This window comes from Urocitellus parryii, chromosome 6, assembly GCF_045843805.1.
Source record: "Urocitellus parryii isolate mUroPar1 chromosome 6, mUroPar1.hap1, whole genome shotgun sequence".
Taxonomy (NCBI): domain Eukaryota; kingdom Metazoa; phylum Chordata; class Mammalia; order Rodentia; family Sciuridae; genus Urocitellus; species Urocitellus parryii.
In genome coordinates, this window is record NC_135536.1 from 146230902 (window position 1) to 146254090 (window position 23189).

Here is a 23189-nt window from a genome sequence, read left to right on the forward strand (position 1 = left end):
CGTCTGGCTCCCGCTCTCATAGCCATTGCAGTACATTGAGGTCCACAGAGACGGCACGGGGGCAAGTGAGAGCCGGATGGGCACTGGGTGACTCTGTGCCTCGCTGAGGAAAAATAACTAAACAAGGGCAAAGGAGATCCTAAGAAGCCTAGAGGCAAAATGTCATCATATGCATTTTTTGTGCAAACTTGCTGGGAGGAGCACAAGAAGAAGCACCCAGATGCTTCAGTCAACTTCTCAGAGTTTTCTAAGTGCTCAGAGATGGAAGACTATGTCTGCTAAAGAGAAAGGAAAATCTGAAGACATGACAAAGGCGGACAAGGCCCGTTATGAAAGAGAAATGAAAATCTATATCCCTCCTAAAGGGGAAACAAACAGGAAGTTCAAGGATCCCAATGCACCCAAGAGGCCTCTGTCCGCCTTCTTCTTGTTCTGTTCTGAGTATCACCCCAAAATCAAGGGAGGACACCCTGGCCTATCCATTGGTGATGCTGCCAAGAAACGGAGCGAGATGTGGAATCACATGGCTGCAGATAACAAGCAGACTTACGAAAAGAAAGCTGCCCCCCACCCCACTGAAGGAAAAATACGAAAAGGATATTGCTGCCTACCGAGCTAAAGGAAAACCTGATGCAGCAAAAAAGGGAGTTGTCAAGGCTGAAAAAAGCAAGAAACAGAAGGAAGAGGAGGAAGATGAGGAGGAAGATGATGAAGAGGATGATGATGATGAATAAGTTGGTTCTAGTGCAGTTTTTTTTTCTTGTCTATAAAGCATTTAACCCCCCAACTCACTCCCTTTAAGGAAAAAAATTGAAATGTAAGGCTGTGTAAGATTTGTTTTTAAACTGCACAGTGTCTTTTTTTGTATAGTCAACACACTACCAAATGTGTCTTTAGAGAGCCCTGTCCTGGTGGTATTTTCAATAGCCACTAACCTTGCCTGGTACAGTATGGGGGTTGTAAATTGACATGGAAATTGAAAGCAGGTTCTTATTGATGCACAGCACAAATTAGTTATATATGGGGATGGGTTTTTCATATATATAAATATATTTTTATCATAAGCATATATATTCAGATAGGTGCTGCAGCTTCTTTGGGAGCATCTATTTTTAACTGGGTGCACTGGGATCCTTGAACTTCCTGTTTGTTTCCTCTTTAGGAGGGATATAGGTTTTCATTTCTCTTTCATAACTGATGTAGCTTATATGAAATAATTGTTGTTCTGTTAACTGAATACCACTCTGTAATTGCAAAAAAAAAAAAAAGTGGCAGCTGTTTTGTTGACATTCTGAATGCTTCTAAGTAGATATAATTTTTTTTTATTAAAAAACTTTTAAAAAAGTGCTTCTTTAAAGTGAAAAGCTGAAAGTTCTCAGTAAGGAAAAAATATGCTGAGGTTGGTAAGATATATGATATTATTATAATAGTTCTGTTTTATTATTATTGTTAATGTCTTCCTGTGCCTAATTTATCAACTAAACCTATCCTAGGTATGTATGTATAGGAAAAAACACAATATACTAGAATATGATGCTATCATTGGCTTCAGGCATCCATTGAGGGTCTTAGAATGTACTCCTCAAAGGGTACGACTATATGGGTAGTCCCTTTGATTTAAAGACTCATGTCTTTAATTCCTGGACATCCTTAGCCATTATCTCTTTAAATACGACTCTTGTCATCTCTTTAAGTATTGTCTCTGGAGTAGCTATTAGACAAAAGTGGATACCTTTCAAATTGCCTATGCTTTTTATTATCTCCACTTTCATTATTTTAAAAGTTACATTGTCTCTACTGCCATCTTAATAAAATGTTTCAACATTATCTTTTGATTCATGAATTCTCTGATTCCTTTATCACTAGCATTTATCCAGTGTTTTGCTTTTTGCTTTTTTTTAAAAAAATTTTTTTGAGAGAGAGAATTTTTAATATTTATTTTTTAGTTTTTAGTAGATACAACAACTTTGTCTGTATGTGGTGCTGAGGATTGAACCCGGGCCGCACACATGCCAGGCGAGCGCGCTACCGCTTGAGCCACATCCCCAGCCCTAATTTTTGCTTTTTAATGACTTTGCCAATTTTGAGTTTTCTAGTTGGTATTTTTCCTACCTACTTTTAAAAAATGATTTTTCTGTTCTTTTAAAATACATGTTACCCCTTTAAACATCCTATAATACAATGAAAGTTCAGTTCATAGATGCAACTGACGGTGTGCAGACAGATAACATCTGTCCACTATGACTAGTCAGTTTGGTCTGGAGAAAGAAAACTATTCAGGACTGTTCAATGTGGTTTGACTTGCCAATATATTGGAGAGCAATGGCAATGTCACTATGCAGTGTTAGAGGCACAAAGTTCATTTGAGGGTACTTAGGAGTGAGGCATTCAAACTTTGAGAGCTTGGCTTTGCTGAATACAACAGATCAGAAAGACAGCAGATCTGATTTCTCCTTGGGCAGAGGTTTGTTTATCCTGAATTCAGAGCCAACAGCCCTATTAGTTTTGAACTGACTTAAATATTTTTCCACATTTGGGCAGAACCATTTATTTGCCAGGACAAGGGTACAATAACATATTGTTATGACTCTCCCAGGCTAGGGAGCTGTGCATTATTCATCCTTCATCTCTCCACCCTACATCTACTGTACCACTCAATAAAGTTTATTGATTTATATTGTAAAGTGGATGGCTAATATATGAGTCATGATATAATGAATTCTTATTTATTATAAGCATATATATTCAGATAGGTGCTGCAGCTTCTTTGGGAGCATCTATTCTAACTGAGCATGTGGCTATTGCTCCAAAGGTTGCAGGGACCCTGTGGAAATTGCTCCAGGGCCATTATATAAGCTATAGTCAATTGGCCCATGTTAACACTTGGTCATGCATCCTATGTATGCATTGTACACACATGAAAGTACATACAATATAAAAATGCAGTATTATAATGTAATATGTGTGGATGTATTATATGCTTATTTTGTAAAAGAAAACATTACAAAGACCATTAACACATTAAACCAACCCCACTGCAACATCCACCATACTCTCTTCCTTTCACTGAATCCCAATTGAATAAAATGATGTTTGGCTTCCACTGAGCTTTCAAAATCTGTCAGTATTTGATAGGTCAACGGTTATAATCGTATGTTGACTTTGCAATATACTATTTTAACGATGTGTTAATACATAGCGATCCTTGGACAGAACTTCCAGAATTGCTGCTTTATTACTATCAACTGGCATGTTAAAACTAACCTCAGTGGCGCAAAAGCCAATTGCTAGATATATATCATCAGCCAAAGGATTGTTGGATGTGTGACTGGCACACAAAAATAAGCTGGAAGTGAGCACTCAGAGACTTCTAAAACTTCTAAAGAACAGCTAGTTTTGCAAGGATCCTTGGTGAGCAGTTGGAGAGTGAATTTTTAAAGGGTACTTGTTAGTGTAAAGGTGTGGTAGAACACAGCCCCCAGAGCACTTCCCCACTCACTGGAGACCAATGAGTAGGCCCTCAGTGAAAGTTTCTGCATCTACAGAGAGGCCAGAGTCAGGAGTGGATAATCATCTTAAATAGCAGAAGGTAGGGAGAAAGTGGAACTCAGGAAAATACAGAAGGAGAGGTAAATGTGGGGAGGGAGATAAAGAATAAATAAGGAACAATAATGGGATGGAGAGTAAGATATCAAGAACTCAATCATAAAAGAGAATTTTGGAGAAAGGAGAGAGGGGGTGGGGTCTGTTGGAAGCTGATTCAGGGACACTTTCCCTTCCCTGATCCCTGTTTAAACCACATTCACATCTGTATGCATAGCTTGAAGTGTTGGTGTATATAAGAACTGGGTGGATCCTAAGGCAGTCCCAGTATGGGCTGACACCCTGATGGCTCAGCCAGAAAGGTGTTTTGCCTTGGCTAACCAGGCTCTATCTAGCAAGGTCCTTGATGGGTTCTTTTCCTTTTTTCCTACGATGCGATGGATTCCCCCAGTCCTGAGTGTTTAGTCTATTCCAAGGGAAATTCATCCCAGTGTTCTACTGAGAAATTCCAGGAGGAAAATCTCATTTCTTGGTCATTTTTGAATTCTGTCCCTTGGAATGGTGAAGCTTCTTGGGCTCTGGATGGGGCTGTTTTCTGAGGAGGGCTTCAATGCCAGAAGGAAGAGTTCACAATGCACACGGGAGTGAGCATAGTCCCTGCTCGAGGGAATCTCACAGTGAGTAACTCTATCAGGCTGGCTCCCAGCCAGGCCTGTGGACTTGTTCTGACAGCATCATGAGCCATATAGGCTTAAAGCTGTTGGTCTAGAAGAATCTGACGGTGGCATTGCAGCAAGCTTTACAAAGATCCTCACCAAGCCATGGACTTGTTCTGTCTGCCAAGTCCCTCGTGAGTCTCCTGTCCAGTAGATAAAATAAAGAGGAGAGAAAACGGCATCTAGATTACTATGGCAACCTCCTGATAACACCTATCTGTAATGTGTGGAGAATTTGGAAAAAAAAAAAAGGCAAACACTTTTTTTATTGACTTAAAGCTGATGGCCCAAATATTTGTATCAAAATTCAAGGTATAAGCTGGTCCCCCATCAACTTTAAAGTTTTATTACCTAGTACAAACATCTTTCATTTACCTGAAAACAGCATAAAAGATATAAATTGGAACTAGCAGAGGGCAAGCATGTTTGTTCATTGTGTGTATGTGGCACTCCAGGGGACCAGTGAGAGACAGAGGAAAAAGAAATGATTGCTGCCCCCGTGGAACTCACTTTTCAGATGGGAAAACGGACAATGCACACATAAAAAAGCAAAAACGCTGAAATAATTCTAGTTTATGACAAGCACTGCAGAAGGGATAGAGATGGCAGCCATGCATGAGAAGCCACACTGGATGGAGTTCTCAGGAACATCTGTCCTAGGAGTAATAATCCAGGTAGGACATGAAGGAGGCAGGGAAATGGGCCATGGTAAGAACTGCAGAGTGGATGGGAGCATTGCAAACAGTGGGAATGACAGCTGCAAAGGCCCAAAGATTGGGAGAAAGTGGAAGTGTCACAGGATAGAAGCATGTGACTGGTACTATGTGTAGGAAAAATAGGGAGGGAGATGAGGGTGGCAGGGGCAAGAGGGTCACAGGGCCCAGGAGGTCTTGGAGGGTTTGAAGAAAGAGAATGTCATTTATGTTTTTATGGTGTTTTCTGTTTTTATTATGATTTATGTTTTCAAATATTATCCTCTCTAGGGTATGCAGAATGTATGGGAGGGAGTCAGGAAATACTATGGTCCTAATGCCCCCGTGTCCCCTCAAAATTCACATATTGACATTCAATCCTCTGTGTAGTAGTACTGGGAGGTGGGGCATGTGGGAGAAAATTAGGTTATGAAGGTGGGGCCCTCACAAGTGGAATTAGTGCCCTTTTTAATAAAGGAGGTCTAAAAATGTTTATTTTGCCCTTCTACAGGATGAAGATGAAGTTAGGCAGCATCTATGAAGCGGAGGCATCCTCATCAGACATCTTGATCTCTGATTTTCCAGGCTCCAGAACTGTGAGCAATAAATTAACATTGCTTATAAATTATGAAGTATTTGGTTGGAGTGGCCCTCACTGGCTAAGACAGGAAGCTACACTGGGGTTGCAGTGAGAAGTCTGTGACTCAAGGCACATTGGTGGTAGAAAGATAGGGAGAAGTGAACTGATGACAGAAATTAGTTGGAGGCAGAACCAAAAGTATCCATGGCTAATTTGGTCTGGGGACAGAAAAAGAAACTGAGAAAACAAGGATGACTTGAAGCTTTGGATGTCATGTATTAGCTGCTATAGTGGTACCATTTGTTGATTGGAGGAAACCTCTGGAAGGAAAGAAGGGAGGAACTTTGGAATGTAATTTTGTAAAAATCTGTGTTTGAGGCATGTAGTGGATGCTGTGATGTGCTCAGCCCCTTTCAGGAGTGAGGCACTTATTCCCCATATGTCAGAAGTGGTGGCTTCCCAGTGGGTCTGTCTCCAGGCACTGCCCTCAGCATTGCCGTTAGGGAGTGGTCTCTCAAGATTACACCCGTTCCCATGATATACAGAGGCTCACCCCTGGCCTCCATTTGGGGCAGCTCTGAAGGGCCATTCTAGCCCCACAGTTCCTTGTAGTATGGGCTGAGCCAATTTCAGACTTCTCCACTTCTCCATGCCAATCCTGTTCTCCAGCTCCACCAAAGCGTCCTCAAGGGCACCTCTGAGTGATCCTCCTGTGCACAAACCCTCCATCTTGGAGAATGGTTGCTGAGAACCAAACTAAGGTAGTTGTCAGGAATGGCCTTAGTAAGCAGACCCTAAAATAGGATTTAGGATCTATTATCTGCCACTTGGATGCAAGGACTCCAGCATAAGAGCGAGGCCCCTGGTACCTGTACAGGCAGTGGTGAAGCTTTCACTGATGGCACCATAGCTCATTTGAAAGATGCAGAGAAACAAATAATAAAGCAATGAAATACAACTGCCAATTTTAGGGATGCATTAGAGAACTTAATTGCTGCTAATTAACTAACAATTAAAGATGAAGTGGAAAAACCAGGGAGCTTTCTTGGCATCATAAAAGGCATCCTCTTAGAGTTGAAGGGCAGAAAAAGCTAAGTTGAGGCTAGGCTTTAATGTAATGGTGACAGAAGCTGAAGGAAGGTTGACTTCTCAGCCCCAGTAGGTGGACTACTGCTGGTCAGGCCCCTGATTTGGAAAGAATGTGACTCAGAGATTAGAATGGGAATATTGAGTTCAATGACCTAAAAAATGGGAAATCCCACATTTTCTGGAATCTTCCCATTCTGCAGAAGTGGTGCTCTCTCTTACATACTGATGCTATCACTGCTCCTTTGCTTAAAGGGCACACGGATGCCTCTGCCTTGCAAGATAATATGAGCCCCTTGGAATTAGTCTCCTCCTACCCCCCATCCATACCACCAGATGGACAAACCAAGTCACAGTGTAACACTGCTGAAGAAGGAAAGGAACTTGTTTCCAAAGGATCAGCAGGACCTGGCAAAAAAGGTACCTGAAGATATCAAGAGAGTTTTATGGGACCCTATTTGAAGGCACCAGATCAACATGGAATATAAAGGTGGATGGGACATGTCTGTGGTGATGGGAGCACTCTCCATGGATTGAACCCTGGAAGGATGCTGGGAGACACACGGTTCATTGAGGAAAGTGATAGATATGGGAAGGAAAGTAGAAGTTGTATGGTGAGTGGTGGGAAAAGGAATCAAAAGGCTCGGAGGATGGACCTGCTAGGATGGACTCCAGACTCTGTTCCCCAGATGGCCTTTGGAATAGATTTCCTGAAGGAATAAGAAAATCCTAGAGAGAGGGCACCAGTATTGTGGAGAAGTCCAATCGTAGCTGTCTTCTGTAGGTCATGGCTGACTGTGGAAGAGGCTGTTACATAACTGTGCTCCCTGATAGCAATAGGGTTAATAGGAATACCAAATAAGAGAGACCAGAGAGTAGTTCTGAATAATCAGAAACAGGATGGTCTAATAATTAAAATGAGTGGCAAGGTCAGAATATCAGAAGGGAATGTCCTGATTTATAGATAGCCTTGGAGATAGAACCATCTATTAGGGCAAGATAAATGGGCAACCAACAAGGGTATGACAACTTAAGATAAAAGAGGATACATGATCACAAGAGAAACCATATCCTAAAAATAAGTCATGATACATTGTTCAATTTCCATTCCAAGCCAGCTTTAATGTAAATCTGTGGATTGCAGGAGAGGCTGGGGATCAGGAAGAAGGTATGAAATGATACCCTCAGTCTACCTTTAAAGGGACTTTCCATCACTTACTTGGTGGTAATGTACACAGGACTGTTGCACGCAGGATCCAATCTGACATTGATATACAGAACCCAGAATGACACAATGGTCCTCCTTTTGAAATGATTGGGGATGGGGTTCAAGTAATTGGGTCCTGGTCTATATTTGGTTCATAGTGGATCCATGAAGCTCCCCAGTGATAATTTCCTGTGTCTCTGAATGTATAGTTAGAATGCATGAACTTGGTCCTTGGACTGTGGTGTAAAGCACTGTTGTAGTGGGGAAGGTCAAACAGAAGCCTGTGAAACTGACTCCATCCCCAGAGTAACTTGATTGTAATATTGTAAGTAAGAGAGTAACTTGATTGTGATATTGCAATCCAGCAAAAATGGCATATTTTAATGTCATACTTAAAAACCTAAAAATACACTCTATAATGTCCAGTGACTTTCCCATGAAATTCATCAGTCTGGTCCTTAGAAAAGTCACTGATAACGGTGAATGTTGCTAGAGTGTATGGGCTTGGTTCAGATGTAAGGACTAAGGCCATTGACTGTGGAATGTGTTCTTTTGCATCCCTTTCAGAATGGGAGAGCAGAGCGGTTCATGTTCACATGAGACACAACAGTATCCACTTATATCCTCCCCAGGGCTAATGTTAGCTCTCCCACTCTGTTATGAAGTAGCATGAAATGGCCTGGACTGTAACACCCTCCACAGACTCCACAGGGATCCTGCATCTGTGGCCTCATGCAAGACACACCAGATGGGCGAGAAGTGGCAAGTAAATTGCAGTCTGTAGTGAGACACACACACTGAAGAGAGTGGGAGATGAACCCTACAGAGAGCTTAAGACCCATTATTTGGGTGAAGGTTTTTAGGAGTCCAGTGGTCTTGGGGCATGTTACCATATCCTTTCCAAGAGGAGGGACACTTACTTGTTTAATCTTGCTTCCCCTTCTGTTAAGAATGAAAGACAAGCCAAATTCTCTTTAGTTTTTGGGGGTGGTCCAAGGAGAATCATACCTGGCAGTAGAACTGAATTTAAATGGAGCTGGTAACAAGTGCCAGGCTGGACTTAAAACTGTTAGGGACAGTGAGTGCTATGTGTTTCCACTTTCCTTCCTCCTTAAATCGAGTGTGCCTACAGCAGCTATCAGACGCCCCTACTACCATTTTCTCTTGGGTGTCCAGGTGGGAGGAAAAAGAAGTTTCTCTTTAGTTCATAGATCTGGAGAGAGAATGCAAAAGGACTGAACTTAGCAACTACACTGGCAGAGGCTCTTGCATATCTGATTTAGATGACACAATCCTGGACCTCAAGCCTCAACCAGACACAGAAATAAGGTTGCGACTTCAGAAGTGGAATGGGGGAGGGGGAGTGTATTCTGAATGTTCCTGGGGTGTAATGATTAATTTAATGTGTCACCTTGCCTGGACAATAAGATGCCCAGATAACTGGTACAGTATTATGTCTGGGTGCGTCTATGAGAGTGTTTTCAGAAGAGATTAACATCTGAATCAGCAGACTGAACAAAGAAGAGTGCCCTCACCAGTGTGGGCAATAGTACCCAATCCACTGAGGACCTAACTAGGACAAAAGGGTGGATGGAGGAGGGTGAATTCTCTTTCTTCTAGAGTTGGGATATCCATCTTCTCCTGTCCTCAGATGCTCCTGGTTCTTTCTTCAGCTTGCTTGGTTCCCAGGCTTTTAGACTCGGAATGAATTCTGCCATCTGCAACCTGGAAAACTGCTTGGCATATTATGGGCCTGTATGATCATGCATGCAAATTCCAGTAATAAATCTCTTCAGTATCTCTCTATATGTATATTCAACTGTCTGTTCCCCTGGAGAACTCTAACTTATATAGGATGCCTGTGTGTGCGTGAATCTTTCAAAAATGGCCACAAGTCATTTCCCAACCTACCTGCTCTTCCAGAATCCCCCCGAGAGGTGGGCTCTGTCCCTTTACCTTAACTTGTGGGTCTCTGAGGCAGCCTCACTGTTCAAGCAGGCGGGATTATGCTGTGTGAACTGCGAGCTGTCCTATGAAGTGATGCTGCTCTCCTGAGTGTCCCTGTGCTTTCTCTAAGGTTGTTTGCCACTGAAGCCCCACCACCATGCTGCAGGAGGCTCCTGGGAGAGTCCTAGATGAGAATCTTCCAGCTGATATCAGCTGCCACATCTATGCGTATGTGAGCTTTCTGTCGAGTCCAGTCTCTACTTGTCCTTGGAACCACCCCAGGGATGAGCTGTCCCCACTGAGCCCTTGCCCAAATTACAGATTTGGGACAACTCCGAAGGGCCATCCCAGTCCTAGAACTTCCTGTGGGATTGACCAACCATGTGAAGAGTCGTGAATGAATTTCCAGGGTCAGGGTCAAAGATGCACATTTAGGAGAGACTTGAATGAACATGGTTTTAAAAGTCCTGAGTCAAATGGGTGGTGTGATCTAGGGAGAAAGTCTAGAGAGAAAATGTGTAGGGCTCTTCTCTAGGTGCTCCATCACCTGGAGAGCTGGTGGGAAAAGGGAGCCAGGAAAGACGAAGATGAGAAAAGTCCTGGGCCTGTGTCTCCTCCACAGAGGAGAAGACGAGCTGAAGGGGAGGGCTGCCGAGAGCCAGCGAGGAGGAGGTTAATATGTCTGCAGTCTGATCCTGTGACGTCACTGGTGACCTGTCAAGAACAGTGTCGCATCAGCTCTTATTCTGGGCAAAAACCAGAAGCCAGAAAGCAAATGACAGCAAGAAACGGGAGGCAGAAAGCAGCGCTCTGTGTGGGTTACATGGAGGTGCAAGGCTGCTCCCATGGTCAGTGAAGAAGGCAGATTCGTGTCCAGAAGTAGAAACACGAGGGCTCTTGCTGAGACCTTTTGCAGAGGGAGAGTGCCCCTGGAAGCAATTCCAGCCCAGGCCTCATAGTCTGTGTCCAGAAGGTCAGTCAATAAACCCCCAAAGGAAGGCCAGACCTCTCCTTTCTTGGAGGTTCTACTGTCTTCACTCATTCCCTTTTATGTGGTTCTCTGGGCTTATCCCCAGCAGGGATTGGGGTCCCCAGGAGGTTTTTGTATTCTTGGCAGTTCTAGGAGGTGCTGGGGCTCTAACTGAAACTCATTCAACATTTGCTGATGGGAGCATGCGGATCTCATCTAACAACATAAAATACAGGTTTTCTAGTGCTGTGGTTGGAATGTGGTTTGTACCCTTGAACCCATGCAGTAAATCCATTCCCCAAAGTCGTATGTTAACATCATTACCAAGGTAGAACCTTAATCTAACTATGGTGTTTAGAGATGGGGCCTTTAGGAAGTGATTAGGATTTGATAGGGTCACTGGATGGAGCCCCCATGATTGATTCCCCCATGAAGAAGAGGGAGTGAGATAAGAGACACAGATTCACTCTGTTTCCCTCATCATGTGAGGCCCCGTACCACCTCAGGTCTCTGCCAGCAAAAGACCATTACCAAATGTGGCCCCTTGACCTTGGAACTTCAGAACCGTGAGCCAAATGAACCTTTTTTCTTTATAGAGTTACCTGCATTAAGTACTTCATTGCAGTCATGAAAATGGATTAATATACCTGGCAACCAGGGGCTGTGGGGAGTTTGCTTAACAAATTATTTGGTAAAATTTCTGGGTGTTGCTTCAACTTTAGTAATGGATTGTCTCTAAGTTCTTACTGGGAGAGCATTTTCTCCTGATCCCATTAGGAGATGAAATACCCCTCCTTCCACCCCAGCTGTGACATTAATGCTCCGTGTCTTGTCTAGATGGGTTCCAAATGGCTGCTGCTGTTCCAGTTGTGGGAGTGTGCCTTTTCTGTGTCCCCAGTCCTGGGAGGCAGGAAGGGTCAGGATCAGCCTCATACCTGCTGGAGGAGGGGAGCCAGTGGGGCTGGCAGCAGAGATAAGGGGTAGCAGGAGGTGGGCTAAGAGTTGGGGAACCCAGCCAGAGGGAGAAGGCCTGGGTTGTATCATGACCAGGGCCCGCACTCTGTTGGAGGTTCCTGCAGCAAGGGTCACTTACTCCCATACTGAATGTCTCGCTTGGCCAGCAATGTGGCTGATCCACTTCAGAAGCACAGATTCAGCACAGTTGCAAGACCTTCATATCCCCACCCAGGGTTTTGCAACCACACAGGATGAGGCCCAGGACTGAATGATTTGTTAGCACTTGCTCAGAAAGACACAGCCACCTACCAGACTTGCATTTACCAGAGACCTCTGACTCCAACCACACTTGAGGCCAGCAGGCTGAGGCTCCCTGCAGCCAAGTCCCAGGTAGGCCAGCTGACCAGTATAGAAGTAAAGGACACAGCCCCACCCCCTATGCTCTCCCCACCCCCAAGACCTCGAGGACTGGCTTTCGTCTTTTACTTCACAGTCGGTGTAAAACTTTTACAGAAAAACATTTTATTACACGTGTTCAACTTGCTTCCAATGAAATGATTAATTTTTCATGTATAACGGCAACCAATGTTTGTCTTTTTTTTTTCCCCCAAAACCAGCACCAAAAAAATTAAAACAAACAATACCATGGGTACAGTACGTAATGTAAGTTAACTAATGGAAAATATATACATTTGACTTTGAAATGAAAAAAAAAGAGCAATGATATTATTGCCATTGAGGATCTTTTCCTCTGTTCTGATCACTTCAAGCCATGGTCAACTGAGAGGGTTTCATTTTGCACCAAGAAGAATAGCACCGTGAGACCGTGAGACTCTAGTTAGTAACACATCTGTGCCACCACAAAGGTACAGTACTTGAGTGACAGTGCAGGGTATTGTTAACACAGAAACATCACTATGGTACGCAGAGCTTGTCTCCTACAAAGTGGAACAAGAATGTCATGATGGTGACATGGCTGATGCCATTAAACCGAAGGTGGGCTGGTAGATTTCAGAGTGACAGCACCAGCCTAAGCTGCAAGGGCTCAGGAACACACTGACCCTGGGGAATTAGTGGGGTGTTCAATAATAACCGAATTGATCATTTCATTCTGAGGGTATGGGGCTTTTGCCAGGGGAGTCTTCAGCATGACCCGGAGGCAGTTCAGAGGCACCAGGCAAAGTGAGTACCAGCACATGCTCAGTCTGCTTGCCCCTGTTCTGCTTCTTGATTCCAAAAGGCAAATGTCTTTTGGTGAATTAACAGTGCATTTTGGACTAGGGGAAGATAGTGCCACCTCAAGCTCTCCAGCATTTGAGGGTTTTGTGGAAATGGGCTCAGGGGAGTCTGCTGGTGGCCAGGCCTGAGCTGGGAAAGCACAGTGTTTTGCACAGGCCCTGGAGTGGTGGCTGACGGGTCACTTAATCCATCCTGACCTTCTCTCATTTAAGCACCTAGGGAGTTTTCTCCACACTTTTCATTGATTGAAGTGGAACTGAATATACTTCTGGCCATCCCTATCACTTCTCTGCTAGGGGACAGTAAAAATCAAAAAACAAAAACAAAACAGCACCAATAAATCAAGCACTTGAAGTTGATCTGTGGAAATTGGCCCAAGTGAGATCCTCTGTCTGAACTCGGGGAGGAGAAGGGACTTTCTCAAGGTAAGTTTCAACATAAGCACCCATGAGACATAGCCAACAAGTTGGTGAGCACAACAGGCCGCCTGGGACAGCCAGGGTCCTACCATAAGGTGTGCTCTCAAAGAGGCCATTCTGGGTGACAAAACGGCTCTGTGGCAAAGGGTGAGGGGACTGTGAAGAAGGCCTTCCGCAAGGTGATGATGGTTCCATGAGGCCTAGTGTGCATCCACCGGTCATGGCACACCAAGCTTGAGAAACCCGCCCCAAGGAAGCAGTTAGGCCTTACTCTGCAGATCCCAGACCTGAACTGTATCCTCAGAGGTCTTAAGTGTAATCTTTATTTCAGATACAAGGCCAAGGTCCAATGCAAGGCTACTGGGCTGTTGGGCGGTGCTGCAGCAGCTAAAGGTGCAAAGCTCTGCTAAGTGCCTGCTAGAGTGGACGCCCCGAGGAGCGGGAAGGCCACACGACCTGACAAGCTGTGCTGAGCCTACCTGTATGCTAGGAAGTAGAACTCATTGCCCCGACTGGCAAGTGTCCTGTTTCACGACACCTTGCAGAAAGGCACTTCTGTTGCCCTACGTGGTGGGCAGCAGAGCTCGAAAAAGTAGATGCTTCCCCAGACCCAGCCCTTCAGAATGTCCTCCCCACATGGGCAGTGTGCAGAGCTACGTCCACTGGCCTCCTTGTTGGTCTATGCAGAGTTAAACTCTCAGGAATAAAACTTCCAAGGCAAGGCCCAGGGTTTTGAGAATATGTTCTCAGAGATGATGGGCAGAGAGGCCAAGTTCCATCCTTGTGTTATCTGGAAGGTTGATTAAGAAATGTGGGCTCCAGATCAGCCAGTAGAGGTTTGTCTGCATCTGTCCTTCCATACAGCGTGTTGCTGGCTTTCAGCATAAAGCCTCTTCTAAGTGTGGTGTATCATTTTCAGAATGTACCCCTCCCCGAACCCCACAGTACACCAGGCATTGGGTATTCAGTGTCAAAAGAAAGCCAGGACAGAAGCACTGAATGGTGTTTCTCTCTCGGCAATTGTCTGCCAGAGGTGTTCCCCTTTGAAGTACACGGAACCTTAGACATAATAATTATGTGACTCATGCCCACTGTTTTTCCTTACCGTAGAAAGCCATCCAGTGGCTGTTAATAATATATTAAACAAAAGCACTAACGGCAATGTCAAGTCCACTCTTAAGTTCTATGCAACTGAAATTTTGGGGTGGCCTTGTGGGGGGAGCCGAGGTGTGCTTCGGGGAGTCCTGGCCATGGGGCTGGTTTGCTTTTGGGAAGGTGGGCATTTCGCTCATTCAAATGCCAGGCTTCGGACCTCGAGTGTGAATGCTGAGCAACTGCTGAGCTGTGTGTCATGAGCTTGGCGGAGAAGGCGGCTGGCGCATCTTGTTCGCGTAGAAGTCTCTACATGTCTGGCAGCAGCGCTGGTACCACCGCATGTCCTGGCAGAGGTTCTTTTCTCGGATGACCCGGCAGTACACCGTCCACTGGTCCCGTGTGCATTTGTATGTCAGAGCGGCTAAGGTGACAATGGGAAGAGAGGGCACTTAGAGGAAATCGAGATGGTCCGTGCTCCTGACAGTGTCGGGCTCCCTCACCCTTGTGCACCCACTGGCCTCAAGAGACTCGTGAAACTAAGCCCTTGCCAGGGGCACTGTAGATGCCACTTTCTGCTACAAAGGACACATCCGTATGTCCAACCCAACTACTTGGCTGAGTGTGGTAATCTGGCTGCCCGTTTAGGGAGAGACCAGAGGACACTCTGCTCCTGAGCATGGTAGCACTCACTGTTATTTTGTGGCACAGCATACCATTACTGTTGACATTTAGAAGACAAGGGGACATGCAGCAGTGGACTTTGAAGGACCCACAAATACAAGAGGTCAGAGTACAAACAAATGACCCAAATATCCCCCAGGGTACTATGGAGAGAGAGCCCTGCTCAGAGGAGGTCCTTGGAGGATACCAACCAGGCTTAGGCTGGCAAAAGCCACGAGTCACTTTTGTGATCTCAAAGTCCCTCCCTGCCCAAACCCAAATGGAGCTGCTCAGAAAGCCCCTTCTTTTGGGTGGAGTTTTCATGTTGGAAATGTATTTGGCAGGAATATATTTCTCAGGATTTTTTTTTTTTATCCAGAAAAAGCAGAAACTGTTGAGTCATCAGATCAATATCAAATGTTCTTCCTCTTATCCCACCACGAGCTTGGGATATGGGACAGGTAGAGGACCAGGTTCTGGGCCCCAAACTTTTTACACAAAAACCTGTTCGTTCTCCACTGTGTCTCTGCATCTTGGGCTTCACTCGGGAGCATCCCCCATGGACATCATGAGGGCCTCCTGGATCTTTCATTTCCAGGACAAAGCACCTCCTTCAGCCCTGTCACGCCTAGGAATCCTGATACCTTTAAGGACTATGTTTAAGACTGCAGTTAGCAAATGTCTCTTGACAATGAAATTCTCTGAATCCTCCTACATTCCATAGAACAAACAACTGCTGGCCTCTCCAGGGCTCAAAGCCTGCCCAAGGAGGCAGCTTTCTGGCATACAGAACTCTACCACCAGCAGCGAGTCACTGTCCACAGGACCCAGTGCCTCCTGGAAATCTGGACCAGAAGTACTCACCAAGACGAGGGGAGGTGATGGTGTTCACGTTGATCTTGTCATTGCAGACCTCCTGGTGGCACTGTCTGTAGGCTGCCGGCTTCGAGAGAGTGGGGCACTCACTGCCATGGCGCCCGGTGACTTTGTGCATGCACTGTACCACGCGGGACTGCAGCCCCTTCCCACAGGTGGATGAGCACTGCCAGAGACGGGGATAGCCTGAGGTGAGGGTTGGGACAATGACCCCAGAATGTACTGCCCCTGGTCCTGCAAGTCATCCCCAGGTGCTTGCAACATTTTGCAAGGTACTAGTGGCCTTAAAGAAGACCATTTCAAGATATGGACAGCATGTTGGTGTCCCCCCTGCCCAAATGATATGTTGCATCCTTAACCCCCAGGGGGTGGTATTAGGAGGCAGGAACTTCGGGAGGGCTAGGGTTAGATGAGGCCATGAGGGTGAGACTCTCAGGATGGGATTAGTAGCCTTATGAGAAGAGAAAGAGGCAAGTCTGTTTTCTTAACATGAGAAGATGGCCATCTGCAAACCAGGAGGGGAACCCACACCAAACACTGGATCTTCATCTGCTGGTACATTGATTTCTGGATTTCCAGACTCCAGAACCGTGTAAGACAAATGTCTTTGGTTTAAGCTGCCTTGTCTTTGGTATTTTGTGATAGCAGCCCCAGTTAAGATGATTGCCAAAATATTAATTCATACTGGTTGCATTTCACTTCTACCTGTTCTGAGCAGAGATCTGGGCTTCAAAATTCTTAAGACAGTGGGCAGGTGGCCTAGTAGCCCCCAGAAGGGACTGGACCTGATTACCACAGGTCTCCCCAGCACTTCTGCTGCCTGTGCCTCTGGGACCTTTGCTCAATCATGACTGCAGTTAGATTTCCCACAAGCCTGGGGGGGGGGGGGCTGCAGCTTAGCATTAAGTTTAAATGAAATGCAAACTGTATATCAGTCTGGACTAATATTTGAGGCTGTTGATTTTGGCACCAAATCCCCAGTTGCTGGCATTCACAGCATTAGAAACCCTGGCACAAGGAGGCAGAGGTTGCTATAGCCAGCACAGTATGGCTGAGCAGAGCATCCCAAATTCCTGAGGCGTGGACCAGGGCACCCTCTGCTGTGGTTCTATCCTCTGTCCATTCCTTGACAAGCTGTCTCAAGTTATGTGACACATGACTACTCTTCAGTCAAGCATGGACTGCATATTCGACAGTGATCCCATAAGAGTCTACTGGAGCTGAAAAATTCCCATTACCTGGAAATGTTGCAGACGTCCTAATGTCATAGCTCAACACATTAGTCTCGTGTTTGTGGTGATGCCAACGTAAACAGCCTTCTGCGCTGTCACGCACATAAAAAGTATAGCACACACAATTATGTGCAGAACATAATACTTGATAATAAACCACCATGCTACTGGCTTATATATTTACTATGCTTTTTATGGTCAGTGTACTCCTCTACTTATAAAAATAATTTACTGTAAAAGTTTGCTGTGCTACTCCCGCAGCAGCCTTGTGTTTAATAGTGTGTCTCTTGATTACACGAGAGGCCACATGGAGATTGGCCCATGCCATCTAGGTTTATGCAAGCGCACTCCTACATACCCCCAGAGATGAATTCACCTAATGACACACTTCTGAGTACCTGGCCCCGCTGTAAGTGGCGCATGAGTGTGTTACCCAGGGAGGAAACTGCCAGGCAGTTCTGTCCTGTCCAGACCCTGCTCCCTGAGCCCTTGGCCCTTGCTAACTCTTGCAGGAGCCCTTAAAAATGTCTGCTACATCGGTCTCCTTCCCAAGCAGAAAGCCATATCCATGTGTGGCACCTTCTCCATCTGGAGTCCCTGGTGTCCACACAACCCCTGGGCTTCGTGGGACTCGGAGTGTTCTGCAAAACTTTAATACACCCGAGGCTGCTGTGCACTGCCCAGCTGCAGTTAATAATGGCATCTCAGGGTACAGAGAAGGGAGCAGGCCTATCCCTGGAATGTTGCACATGGTGAGGAAGCCAGGTGCCTTCCAGATTCTGTGCTTTCCTATGTCCTCCCCAGGGCCTGACCATGGCCTTCCTGTGGGCTTTGAGGAGTCAGGCTCAGCAGAAGACCTTGGTGTTACCAAGGGGCCCAAGTGGGTACCATCTACTCCCTTTCCAATGGGCTTCTGTGAGCCGGGTGAATCCTGCTGTTTCCTTGTCTGACAAGCAGGATGATGTTTACCGTGAAGGGCACTGATCTTCAAATCAAAGGAGACTCAGGAAAACCGCAAGCAGTTCCCATTCCTGTCTCCTTCACCACCCTCCTGCCCTGGTGTTCAAAATAGCACAGGCTCACTCTCCACCACACAAGGCCAGCCTCAGGGCCTCTGCCTCATGCCTGGCTCCATTTCCTCATCAGAGGACACTGGGCTCAAGCCCCTGAAAAGTCATCTGACATTACAAATGCAGCTTTATGGTCTTGGGAGTCAGCAGGGGTTCCCATCATTAGGGTCACCTTGAACTTGGGACAGATGCTAGAACAATGTCACTTCACCTGGGGAAGCTAGGGTCTGCAGCCTGGAGTTAGTTGGTGAGCTTTAAAAAAATCTTAATGTTGGGCTGGGGCTGTAGCTCAGTGGTAGAGCACTTGCCTCACAAGTGTGAGGCACTGGGTTCAATCCTCAGCACCACATAGAAATAAAGATATTAAAAATATTCTTGATGAACCAGACTAATAAAATCGAACTGTTTAGGGGTATCATTGTTTTTGACAGTTCTCCAGGTGGTTGCAATGAGCAGCTGGAACTGTGAGGCCCTGATTTAATCTGAGCTTCTGCCCCATGAAGAATGCAAAGAGCTCTGTCGTCTTGTGTGAAGTAGTTGTATATTTATATACAGATACGTATAATTAAGCCAGAATGACATCCAGCTGCAGCTTGATTGCTGAGTTTATATGTAGGTGACAGCTGTGCTTGGATATAAGGGGTGAAAGCTTTCAGTCAAAATTATTCTTAGAAGAGTAAGTTGCTTACTGTTAGAACAAAATCTCTTACAGTTCAGAGGCAGGGGTGAGGAGTGCTTTCAATGATTTTGTAGTCAAAGTACTGTTTGGGAAAATGCCACTCACCTGAATGACCTCAGTCAGGGCTCATTATGGATCTAATGGAGATAACATAGGAGTTAAAAAATAATAAAGAGGAGGCAAAAATTATTCTTGAAGACAGGACTTCATGATCACAAATGAGGATGGTGTAAAAATGTTTACAGATCACTTATAAAAATAAGTGGTTACGTCTAGGGTCTGAGTTCTCTCAGTGAGTGACGGAAAAGTGCAAAGGTTCTAATGCACAGCAGAGTCACACCAAAACCGAGCAAAGTCACATAAATGAAGCATAAACTAATGCCGCAACCCGTGCAGGAATGTCCAGTGATAGCAGGACATACAGATTCAAAAGGGCGGCATCTCTAACTGAAATCAGGCAGCGATGACACTCTGCTCTAGCCAAACGCACAGATGACTCAGAAAAGGGAGCTACATGATGACACAGACACTGCAAATACTAGGCTGGCACTGTATACAACTGCTCATTCAACTGATCCACCCAAAGTGGCAATTTTATAAGGTTCAGTTTCATAATGTGCAAAAAAAAATATAGTATTTTTAAATGCAAATGTCATAGATTCCAATACAGAGTAAATCTAAAGTTTCTAATATAACTTTAATTATGAATGTATAACCACATTAACAGTTTACATATTTGAGGTAGGCATTTGACTAGTCCACCTACACCATGAAAGACGTTGACATCTAAATTGGTTATCCAATTATGAAAAAACTCTGCTTTCTGGGAAAACAGGATGATCATATAACTATGATTTTTCTTTCCAAAAACATGGACCAAGCCTGTTTTGGGAAAAAAAAAAAAGACTATGTGTACTGATCTACAGGTGACATGTGCTTTTTCAGATCTTGGACTACTGGCCATAGCACCACCTTCTGCAAGATACACCAGGAGGAAAAGCTAGGTATTCCCATTACTTTTTGGAGAGGGGAGCATTAAGGCAGGACAAGTAGCTATTGGGTTCCTGGGGAGGAAATTCTGCACAGACTAAGGAGTTGTCCCCCTACCTCGTTATATCCATCTTGCTCCCTTGTATCTCCCGATCAGGAGGGGCCCAGGCCCTTCTGGCTGGGGATCAGCATGCCTGAGTCACTTGTGTTACAGGACTCGGCACTGCATGAGTTCCCCAAAGAATTTCCTTTTCTTCTGCAGGTGTTATTAACATGCATGTGAAAATGAGGGCAAGGGCTCCACCCTGTGGGTCTATTAAAACCAAGTGCAAAATTAACAAGGTCTCTTTCTGGAAGTGATCAATGACCATGGTCAAACTCAGGTGTCTGGGGTGACCTTGAAGAAAAATATTCCCTCTGAGTTAGTTTTGTTCACCTGCTCTGGGGCCGAGAGAAGGGGCTAGCACTCATGATATCCCAGCACGTACGGGCCTGTGTTCTGGCTTCCCACAGCCTCCTATGTGAGACTTGGATCAGTATAGAACATTCCACAACCACTCTCAGAGGCTGACTGGCCACTGAGCATGGTAGGGGCCAGTGTTGTACCCAAGGTCAGAGTTAGTGGCTAGAGAAGAATAGGACCCAGCTGCCTCATTCACAGATTTCCATCTTCCTGCATGAATTGTGAGCTGGATGGGGCTTCAGTGAGAGGCCAAGAATCAAAACACCAGGTTATTGACTGCCCAGCTACTTATTCATTATCTGCCCTTGCATGGGTCACTAGCATTTAATTTTCTAGTCTATAGAAAGAACCTCCATGAGCTCATAGAAGGTCGTCTCCAACATCCTTCAACCTGGAGGAGTGTTTTTTCCTCTCTAGCGCCCCCATGAGGCAAGACTAGGCCAGGGTGTGAAGGCAGTGTCCCTGCTGCTGTTGGTCCTGCAGACCCCGCCCCTGGTAAGGATTTTACTTATCTGGATTAGCTTTTGCCAAATTCTAGCTGGAGTCCTAGGGGGTGCTGTTCCCACGGCTTTGGTTCATATGGAAAAACTTTGAGAACATGGGGGAATTTATCTACCTGAGAGCTGCACCTGAGCCAGCCTCAAAAAGGATACTCCATTTTTAGGTGAGAAGACAGATTACAAAGTGCCACATACAGAAACCATTCCATTGTTGTTCAATACAGATGTGTGTGTGCCCATTTAAAAGTCTGGAAAACAAACCATTAAAAAATTTCTAAAAATTTTAAAGTCCTATAAGGTTTTCTTTCCATGTAGTCTTTAGTAAGGATTACCTATGTAAATAAAAATGGAGAAATGTGCCAACAACCCTTTGGTGTGAGTGGCCAGTGGCCCATCTTCTGTGCCCGCTGCCTTTTCATTTGAGTTAAGGTGGTACCAAGCCTACCCCTGGCCTAAAATCTACATATGACACATCCTTCTTGACCAGCTTTGCTGAGGGGTGCAGAGTACTGGGCGGAGGCAGGAGACAGACTTGTTGGCGTGCTGCAGACTACTCACTAAGCCTTATGACCTCAGGCAAAGCATTTAACTTTTCTGAGCCTCTATCTTTGAAGCCGGGAGGATAATAAACTTTCAGAACTGTTTCCATACACAGAGGCAGCGTGGACTGGATGCCTAGCAGGGTCTGGATAGCGTGGGTCTCAATCACCAGTGCACACTCAAGAGTAAAGAGAGCTGGCTAGGGAGGCCCCAGAGCCTGAGAAGCACATTGAGCCATCTGGCATCTTACATAGCTTTCCTGGACACCCTGAGGTCACTGGACCCTCTTCAGGCAGTTGTGGCCTGGCTCCCAGGGTGATCAGGCAGTTGTACCTGCAGGAGCACAATTAGAAGTTGCTCTGGCCCTGCAGACAAATGTGACTTCAGACGTCTGAAGGGGCGCCCTCCAGGAACCTGAACTCATTCACATTAAGGATAAAACAGGCACACACTGTGAATTCTGTCTCTGTTGGCCTCCCCTGTGGTCCCAGCTTTAATTAAACAGTGAGGAGACTGCAGTGTCTCCTGATAGCATCAAATTTTGCCCCAAGCCTCACTATGAAGCCATTTTTCAAGCTTTTACAATCTAAGCAAACAGATCTATAAAAAAACATATCTGATCTTGTTGGAAGCACTCTCTCACAGAGGGGTAACTTTTTTCAAGTGGCTCATTCCATCAACACTTAATGCAACTCCACAAGAGTCAGTTAACTGACAGAAATAGCAGCAACCATAAATTCACAAAGACTTCCTGCCAGACAACCTGAAGTAAGCATAGCCCTCCTCCTGCCCCTTCCAAAGCACAAACCTGACTGGTGACCCAGCAGCCCCTGCACCCATCTGCTGGCCGGCCCTGGGCCAGGAGAAAGAGTCAAAGACATGTAAGATGGAGTGCAATAGCAAAAGGAAAATTTTGGATGCACAAAATAATAGGTTCATGGCAACAAAGGAGAGAGGGAGTTTCAATTGGGACTTATACATATGCTTTTCTTGCAAATTATGAAGTGACTGTTGGAAAGGCGATATTCCCCAAGGTAGACGAGTTTCCTGTAAAAAGGAGGAAAAGACCTTCTGTTTCACATGACAGGGAGACAACATGCAAGCATTACCAGCTTGGCTTTTTTAGAATAACAATAGTTATAACAACGACAATAGAAGTAGTCAAAGCAACAGAGCCTACCTTCTGCATGTCCACCATGTACCTACCAGGCACTAGGTTTATGTATATTCTAGTTCTCACATTAGCAGCCACCATGGCCAAAGGAGTGCTCAGAACAGAGTAGGTGCTCAATAAATGCATCTGCAGGGGTTGTGACACTACCTTTCATGGAGGCAGACGATGAGGCTCAGAGTGTCCACGTAACTCTTCCCTAGCTATACAGCAGTGGCCTCCCACCCTTGCCTGCCCACCTCCCCCTAGCAGGGAGGAACCAGCTCTTGATCACCTCACAGAGGTTCTCCCACAACAGCAGGGCTCCCTTCTTCTCCCTTCTCCCAGGTAAATAAAATCTGTTATTTATAGCAGATCCCATTGGGATTTTCTGAGGATTAGCTAAAAGAGGCTATAAAGATCTTGGGAGGAAGAACATGCTTCTGGAGGAGGGGCCCAGCCTGAGCTGCCTTGCGTGGGGGCAGGGTGAGCAGGGGCTGAGTCTGGGTAGAAGGAGACAGGAAGAAACCTTCAGTGCAGACAAAACCACCCTGTGGCCGCCCTGATTCTCAGGGGCC

The 23189-nt window shown here is 45.5% G+C and overlaps 1 protein-coding gene and 1 pseudogene across 2 annotated transcripts in view; one reads left to right on the forward strand and one right to left on the reverse strand.

The window, feature by feature from the left end:
- Nucleotides 1–271: 271 nt before the first annotated feature.
- LOC113187058 (high mobility group protein B1 pseudogene) lies at nucleotides 272–734 on the forward strand (annotated as a pseudogene).
- Nucleotides 735–14705: 13971 nt separating this feature from the next.
- The window catches only part of Adamts17 (ADAM metallopeptidase with thrombospondin type 1 motif 17), a 349540-nt gene continuing 341056 nt past the window's right edge, over nucleotides 14706–23189 (reverse strand). For both annotated transcript variants that reach the window (XM_026394730.2, XM_026394729.2), the window contains 2 exons: nucleotides 15976–16153; nucleotides 14706–14872 (listed from right to left, as the gene is read on the reverse strand). In XM_026394730.2, the coding sequence (XP_026250515.1) occupies nucleotides 14706–14872; nucleotides 15976–16153 (345 nt within the window). The remainder of the gene's footprint in view (nucleotides 14873–15975; nucleotides 16154–23189) is intronic.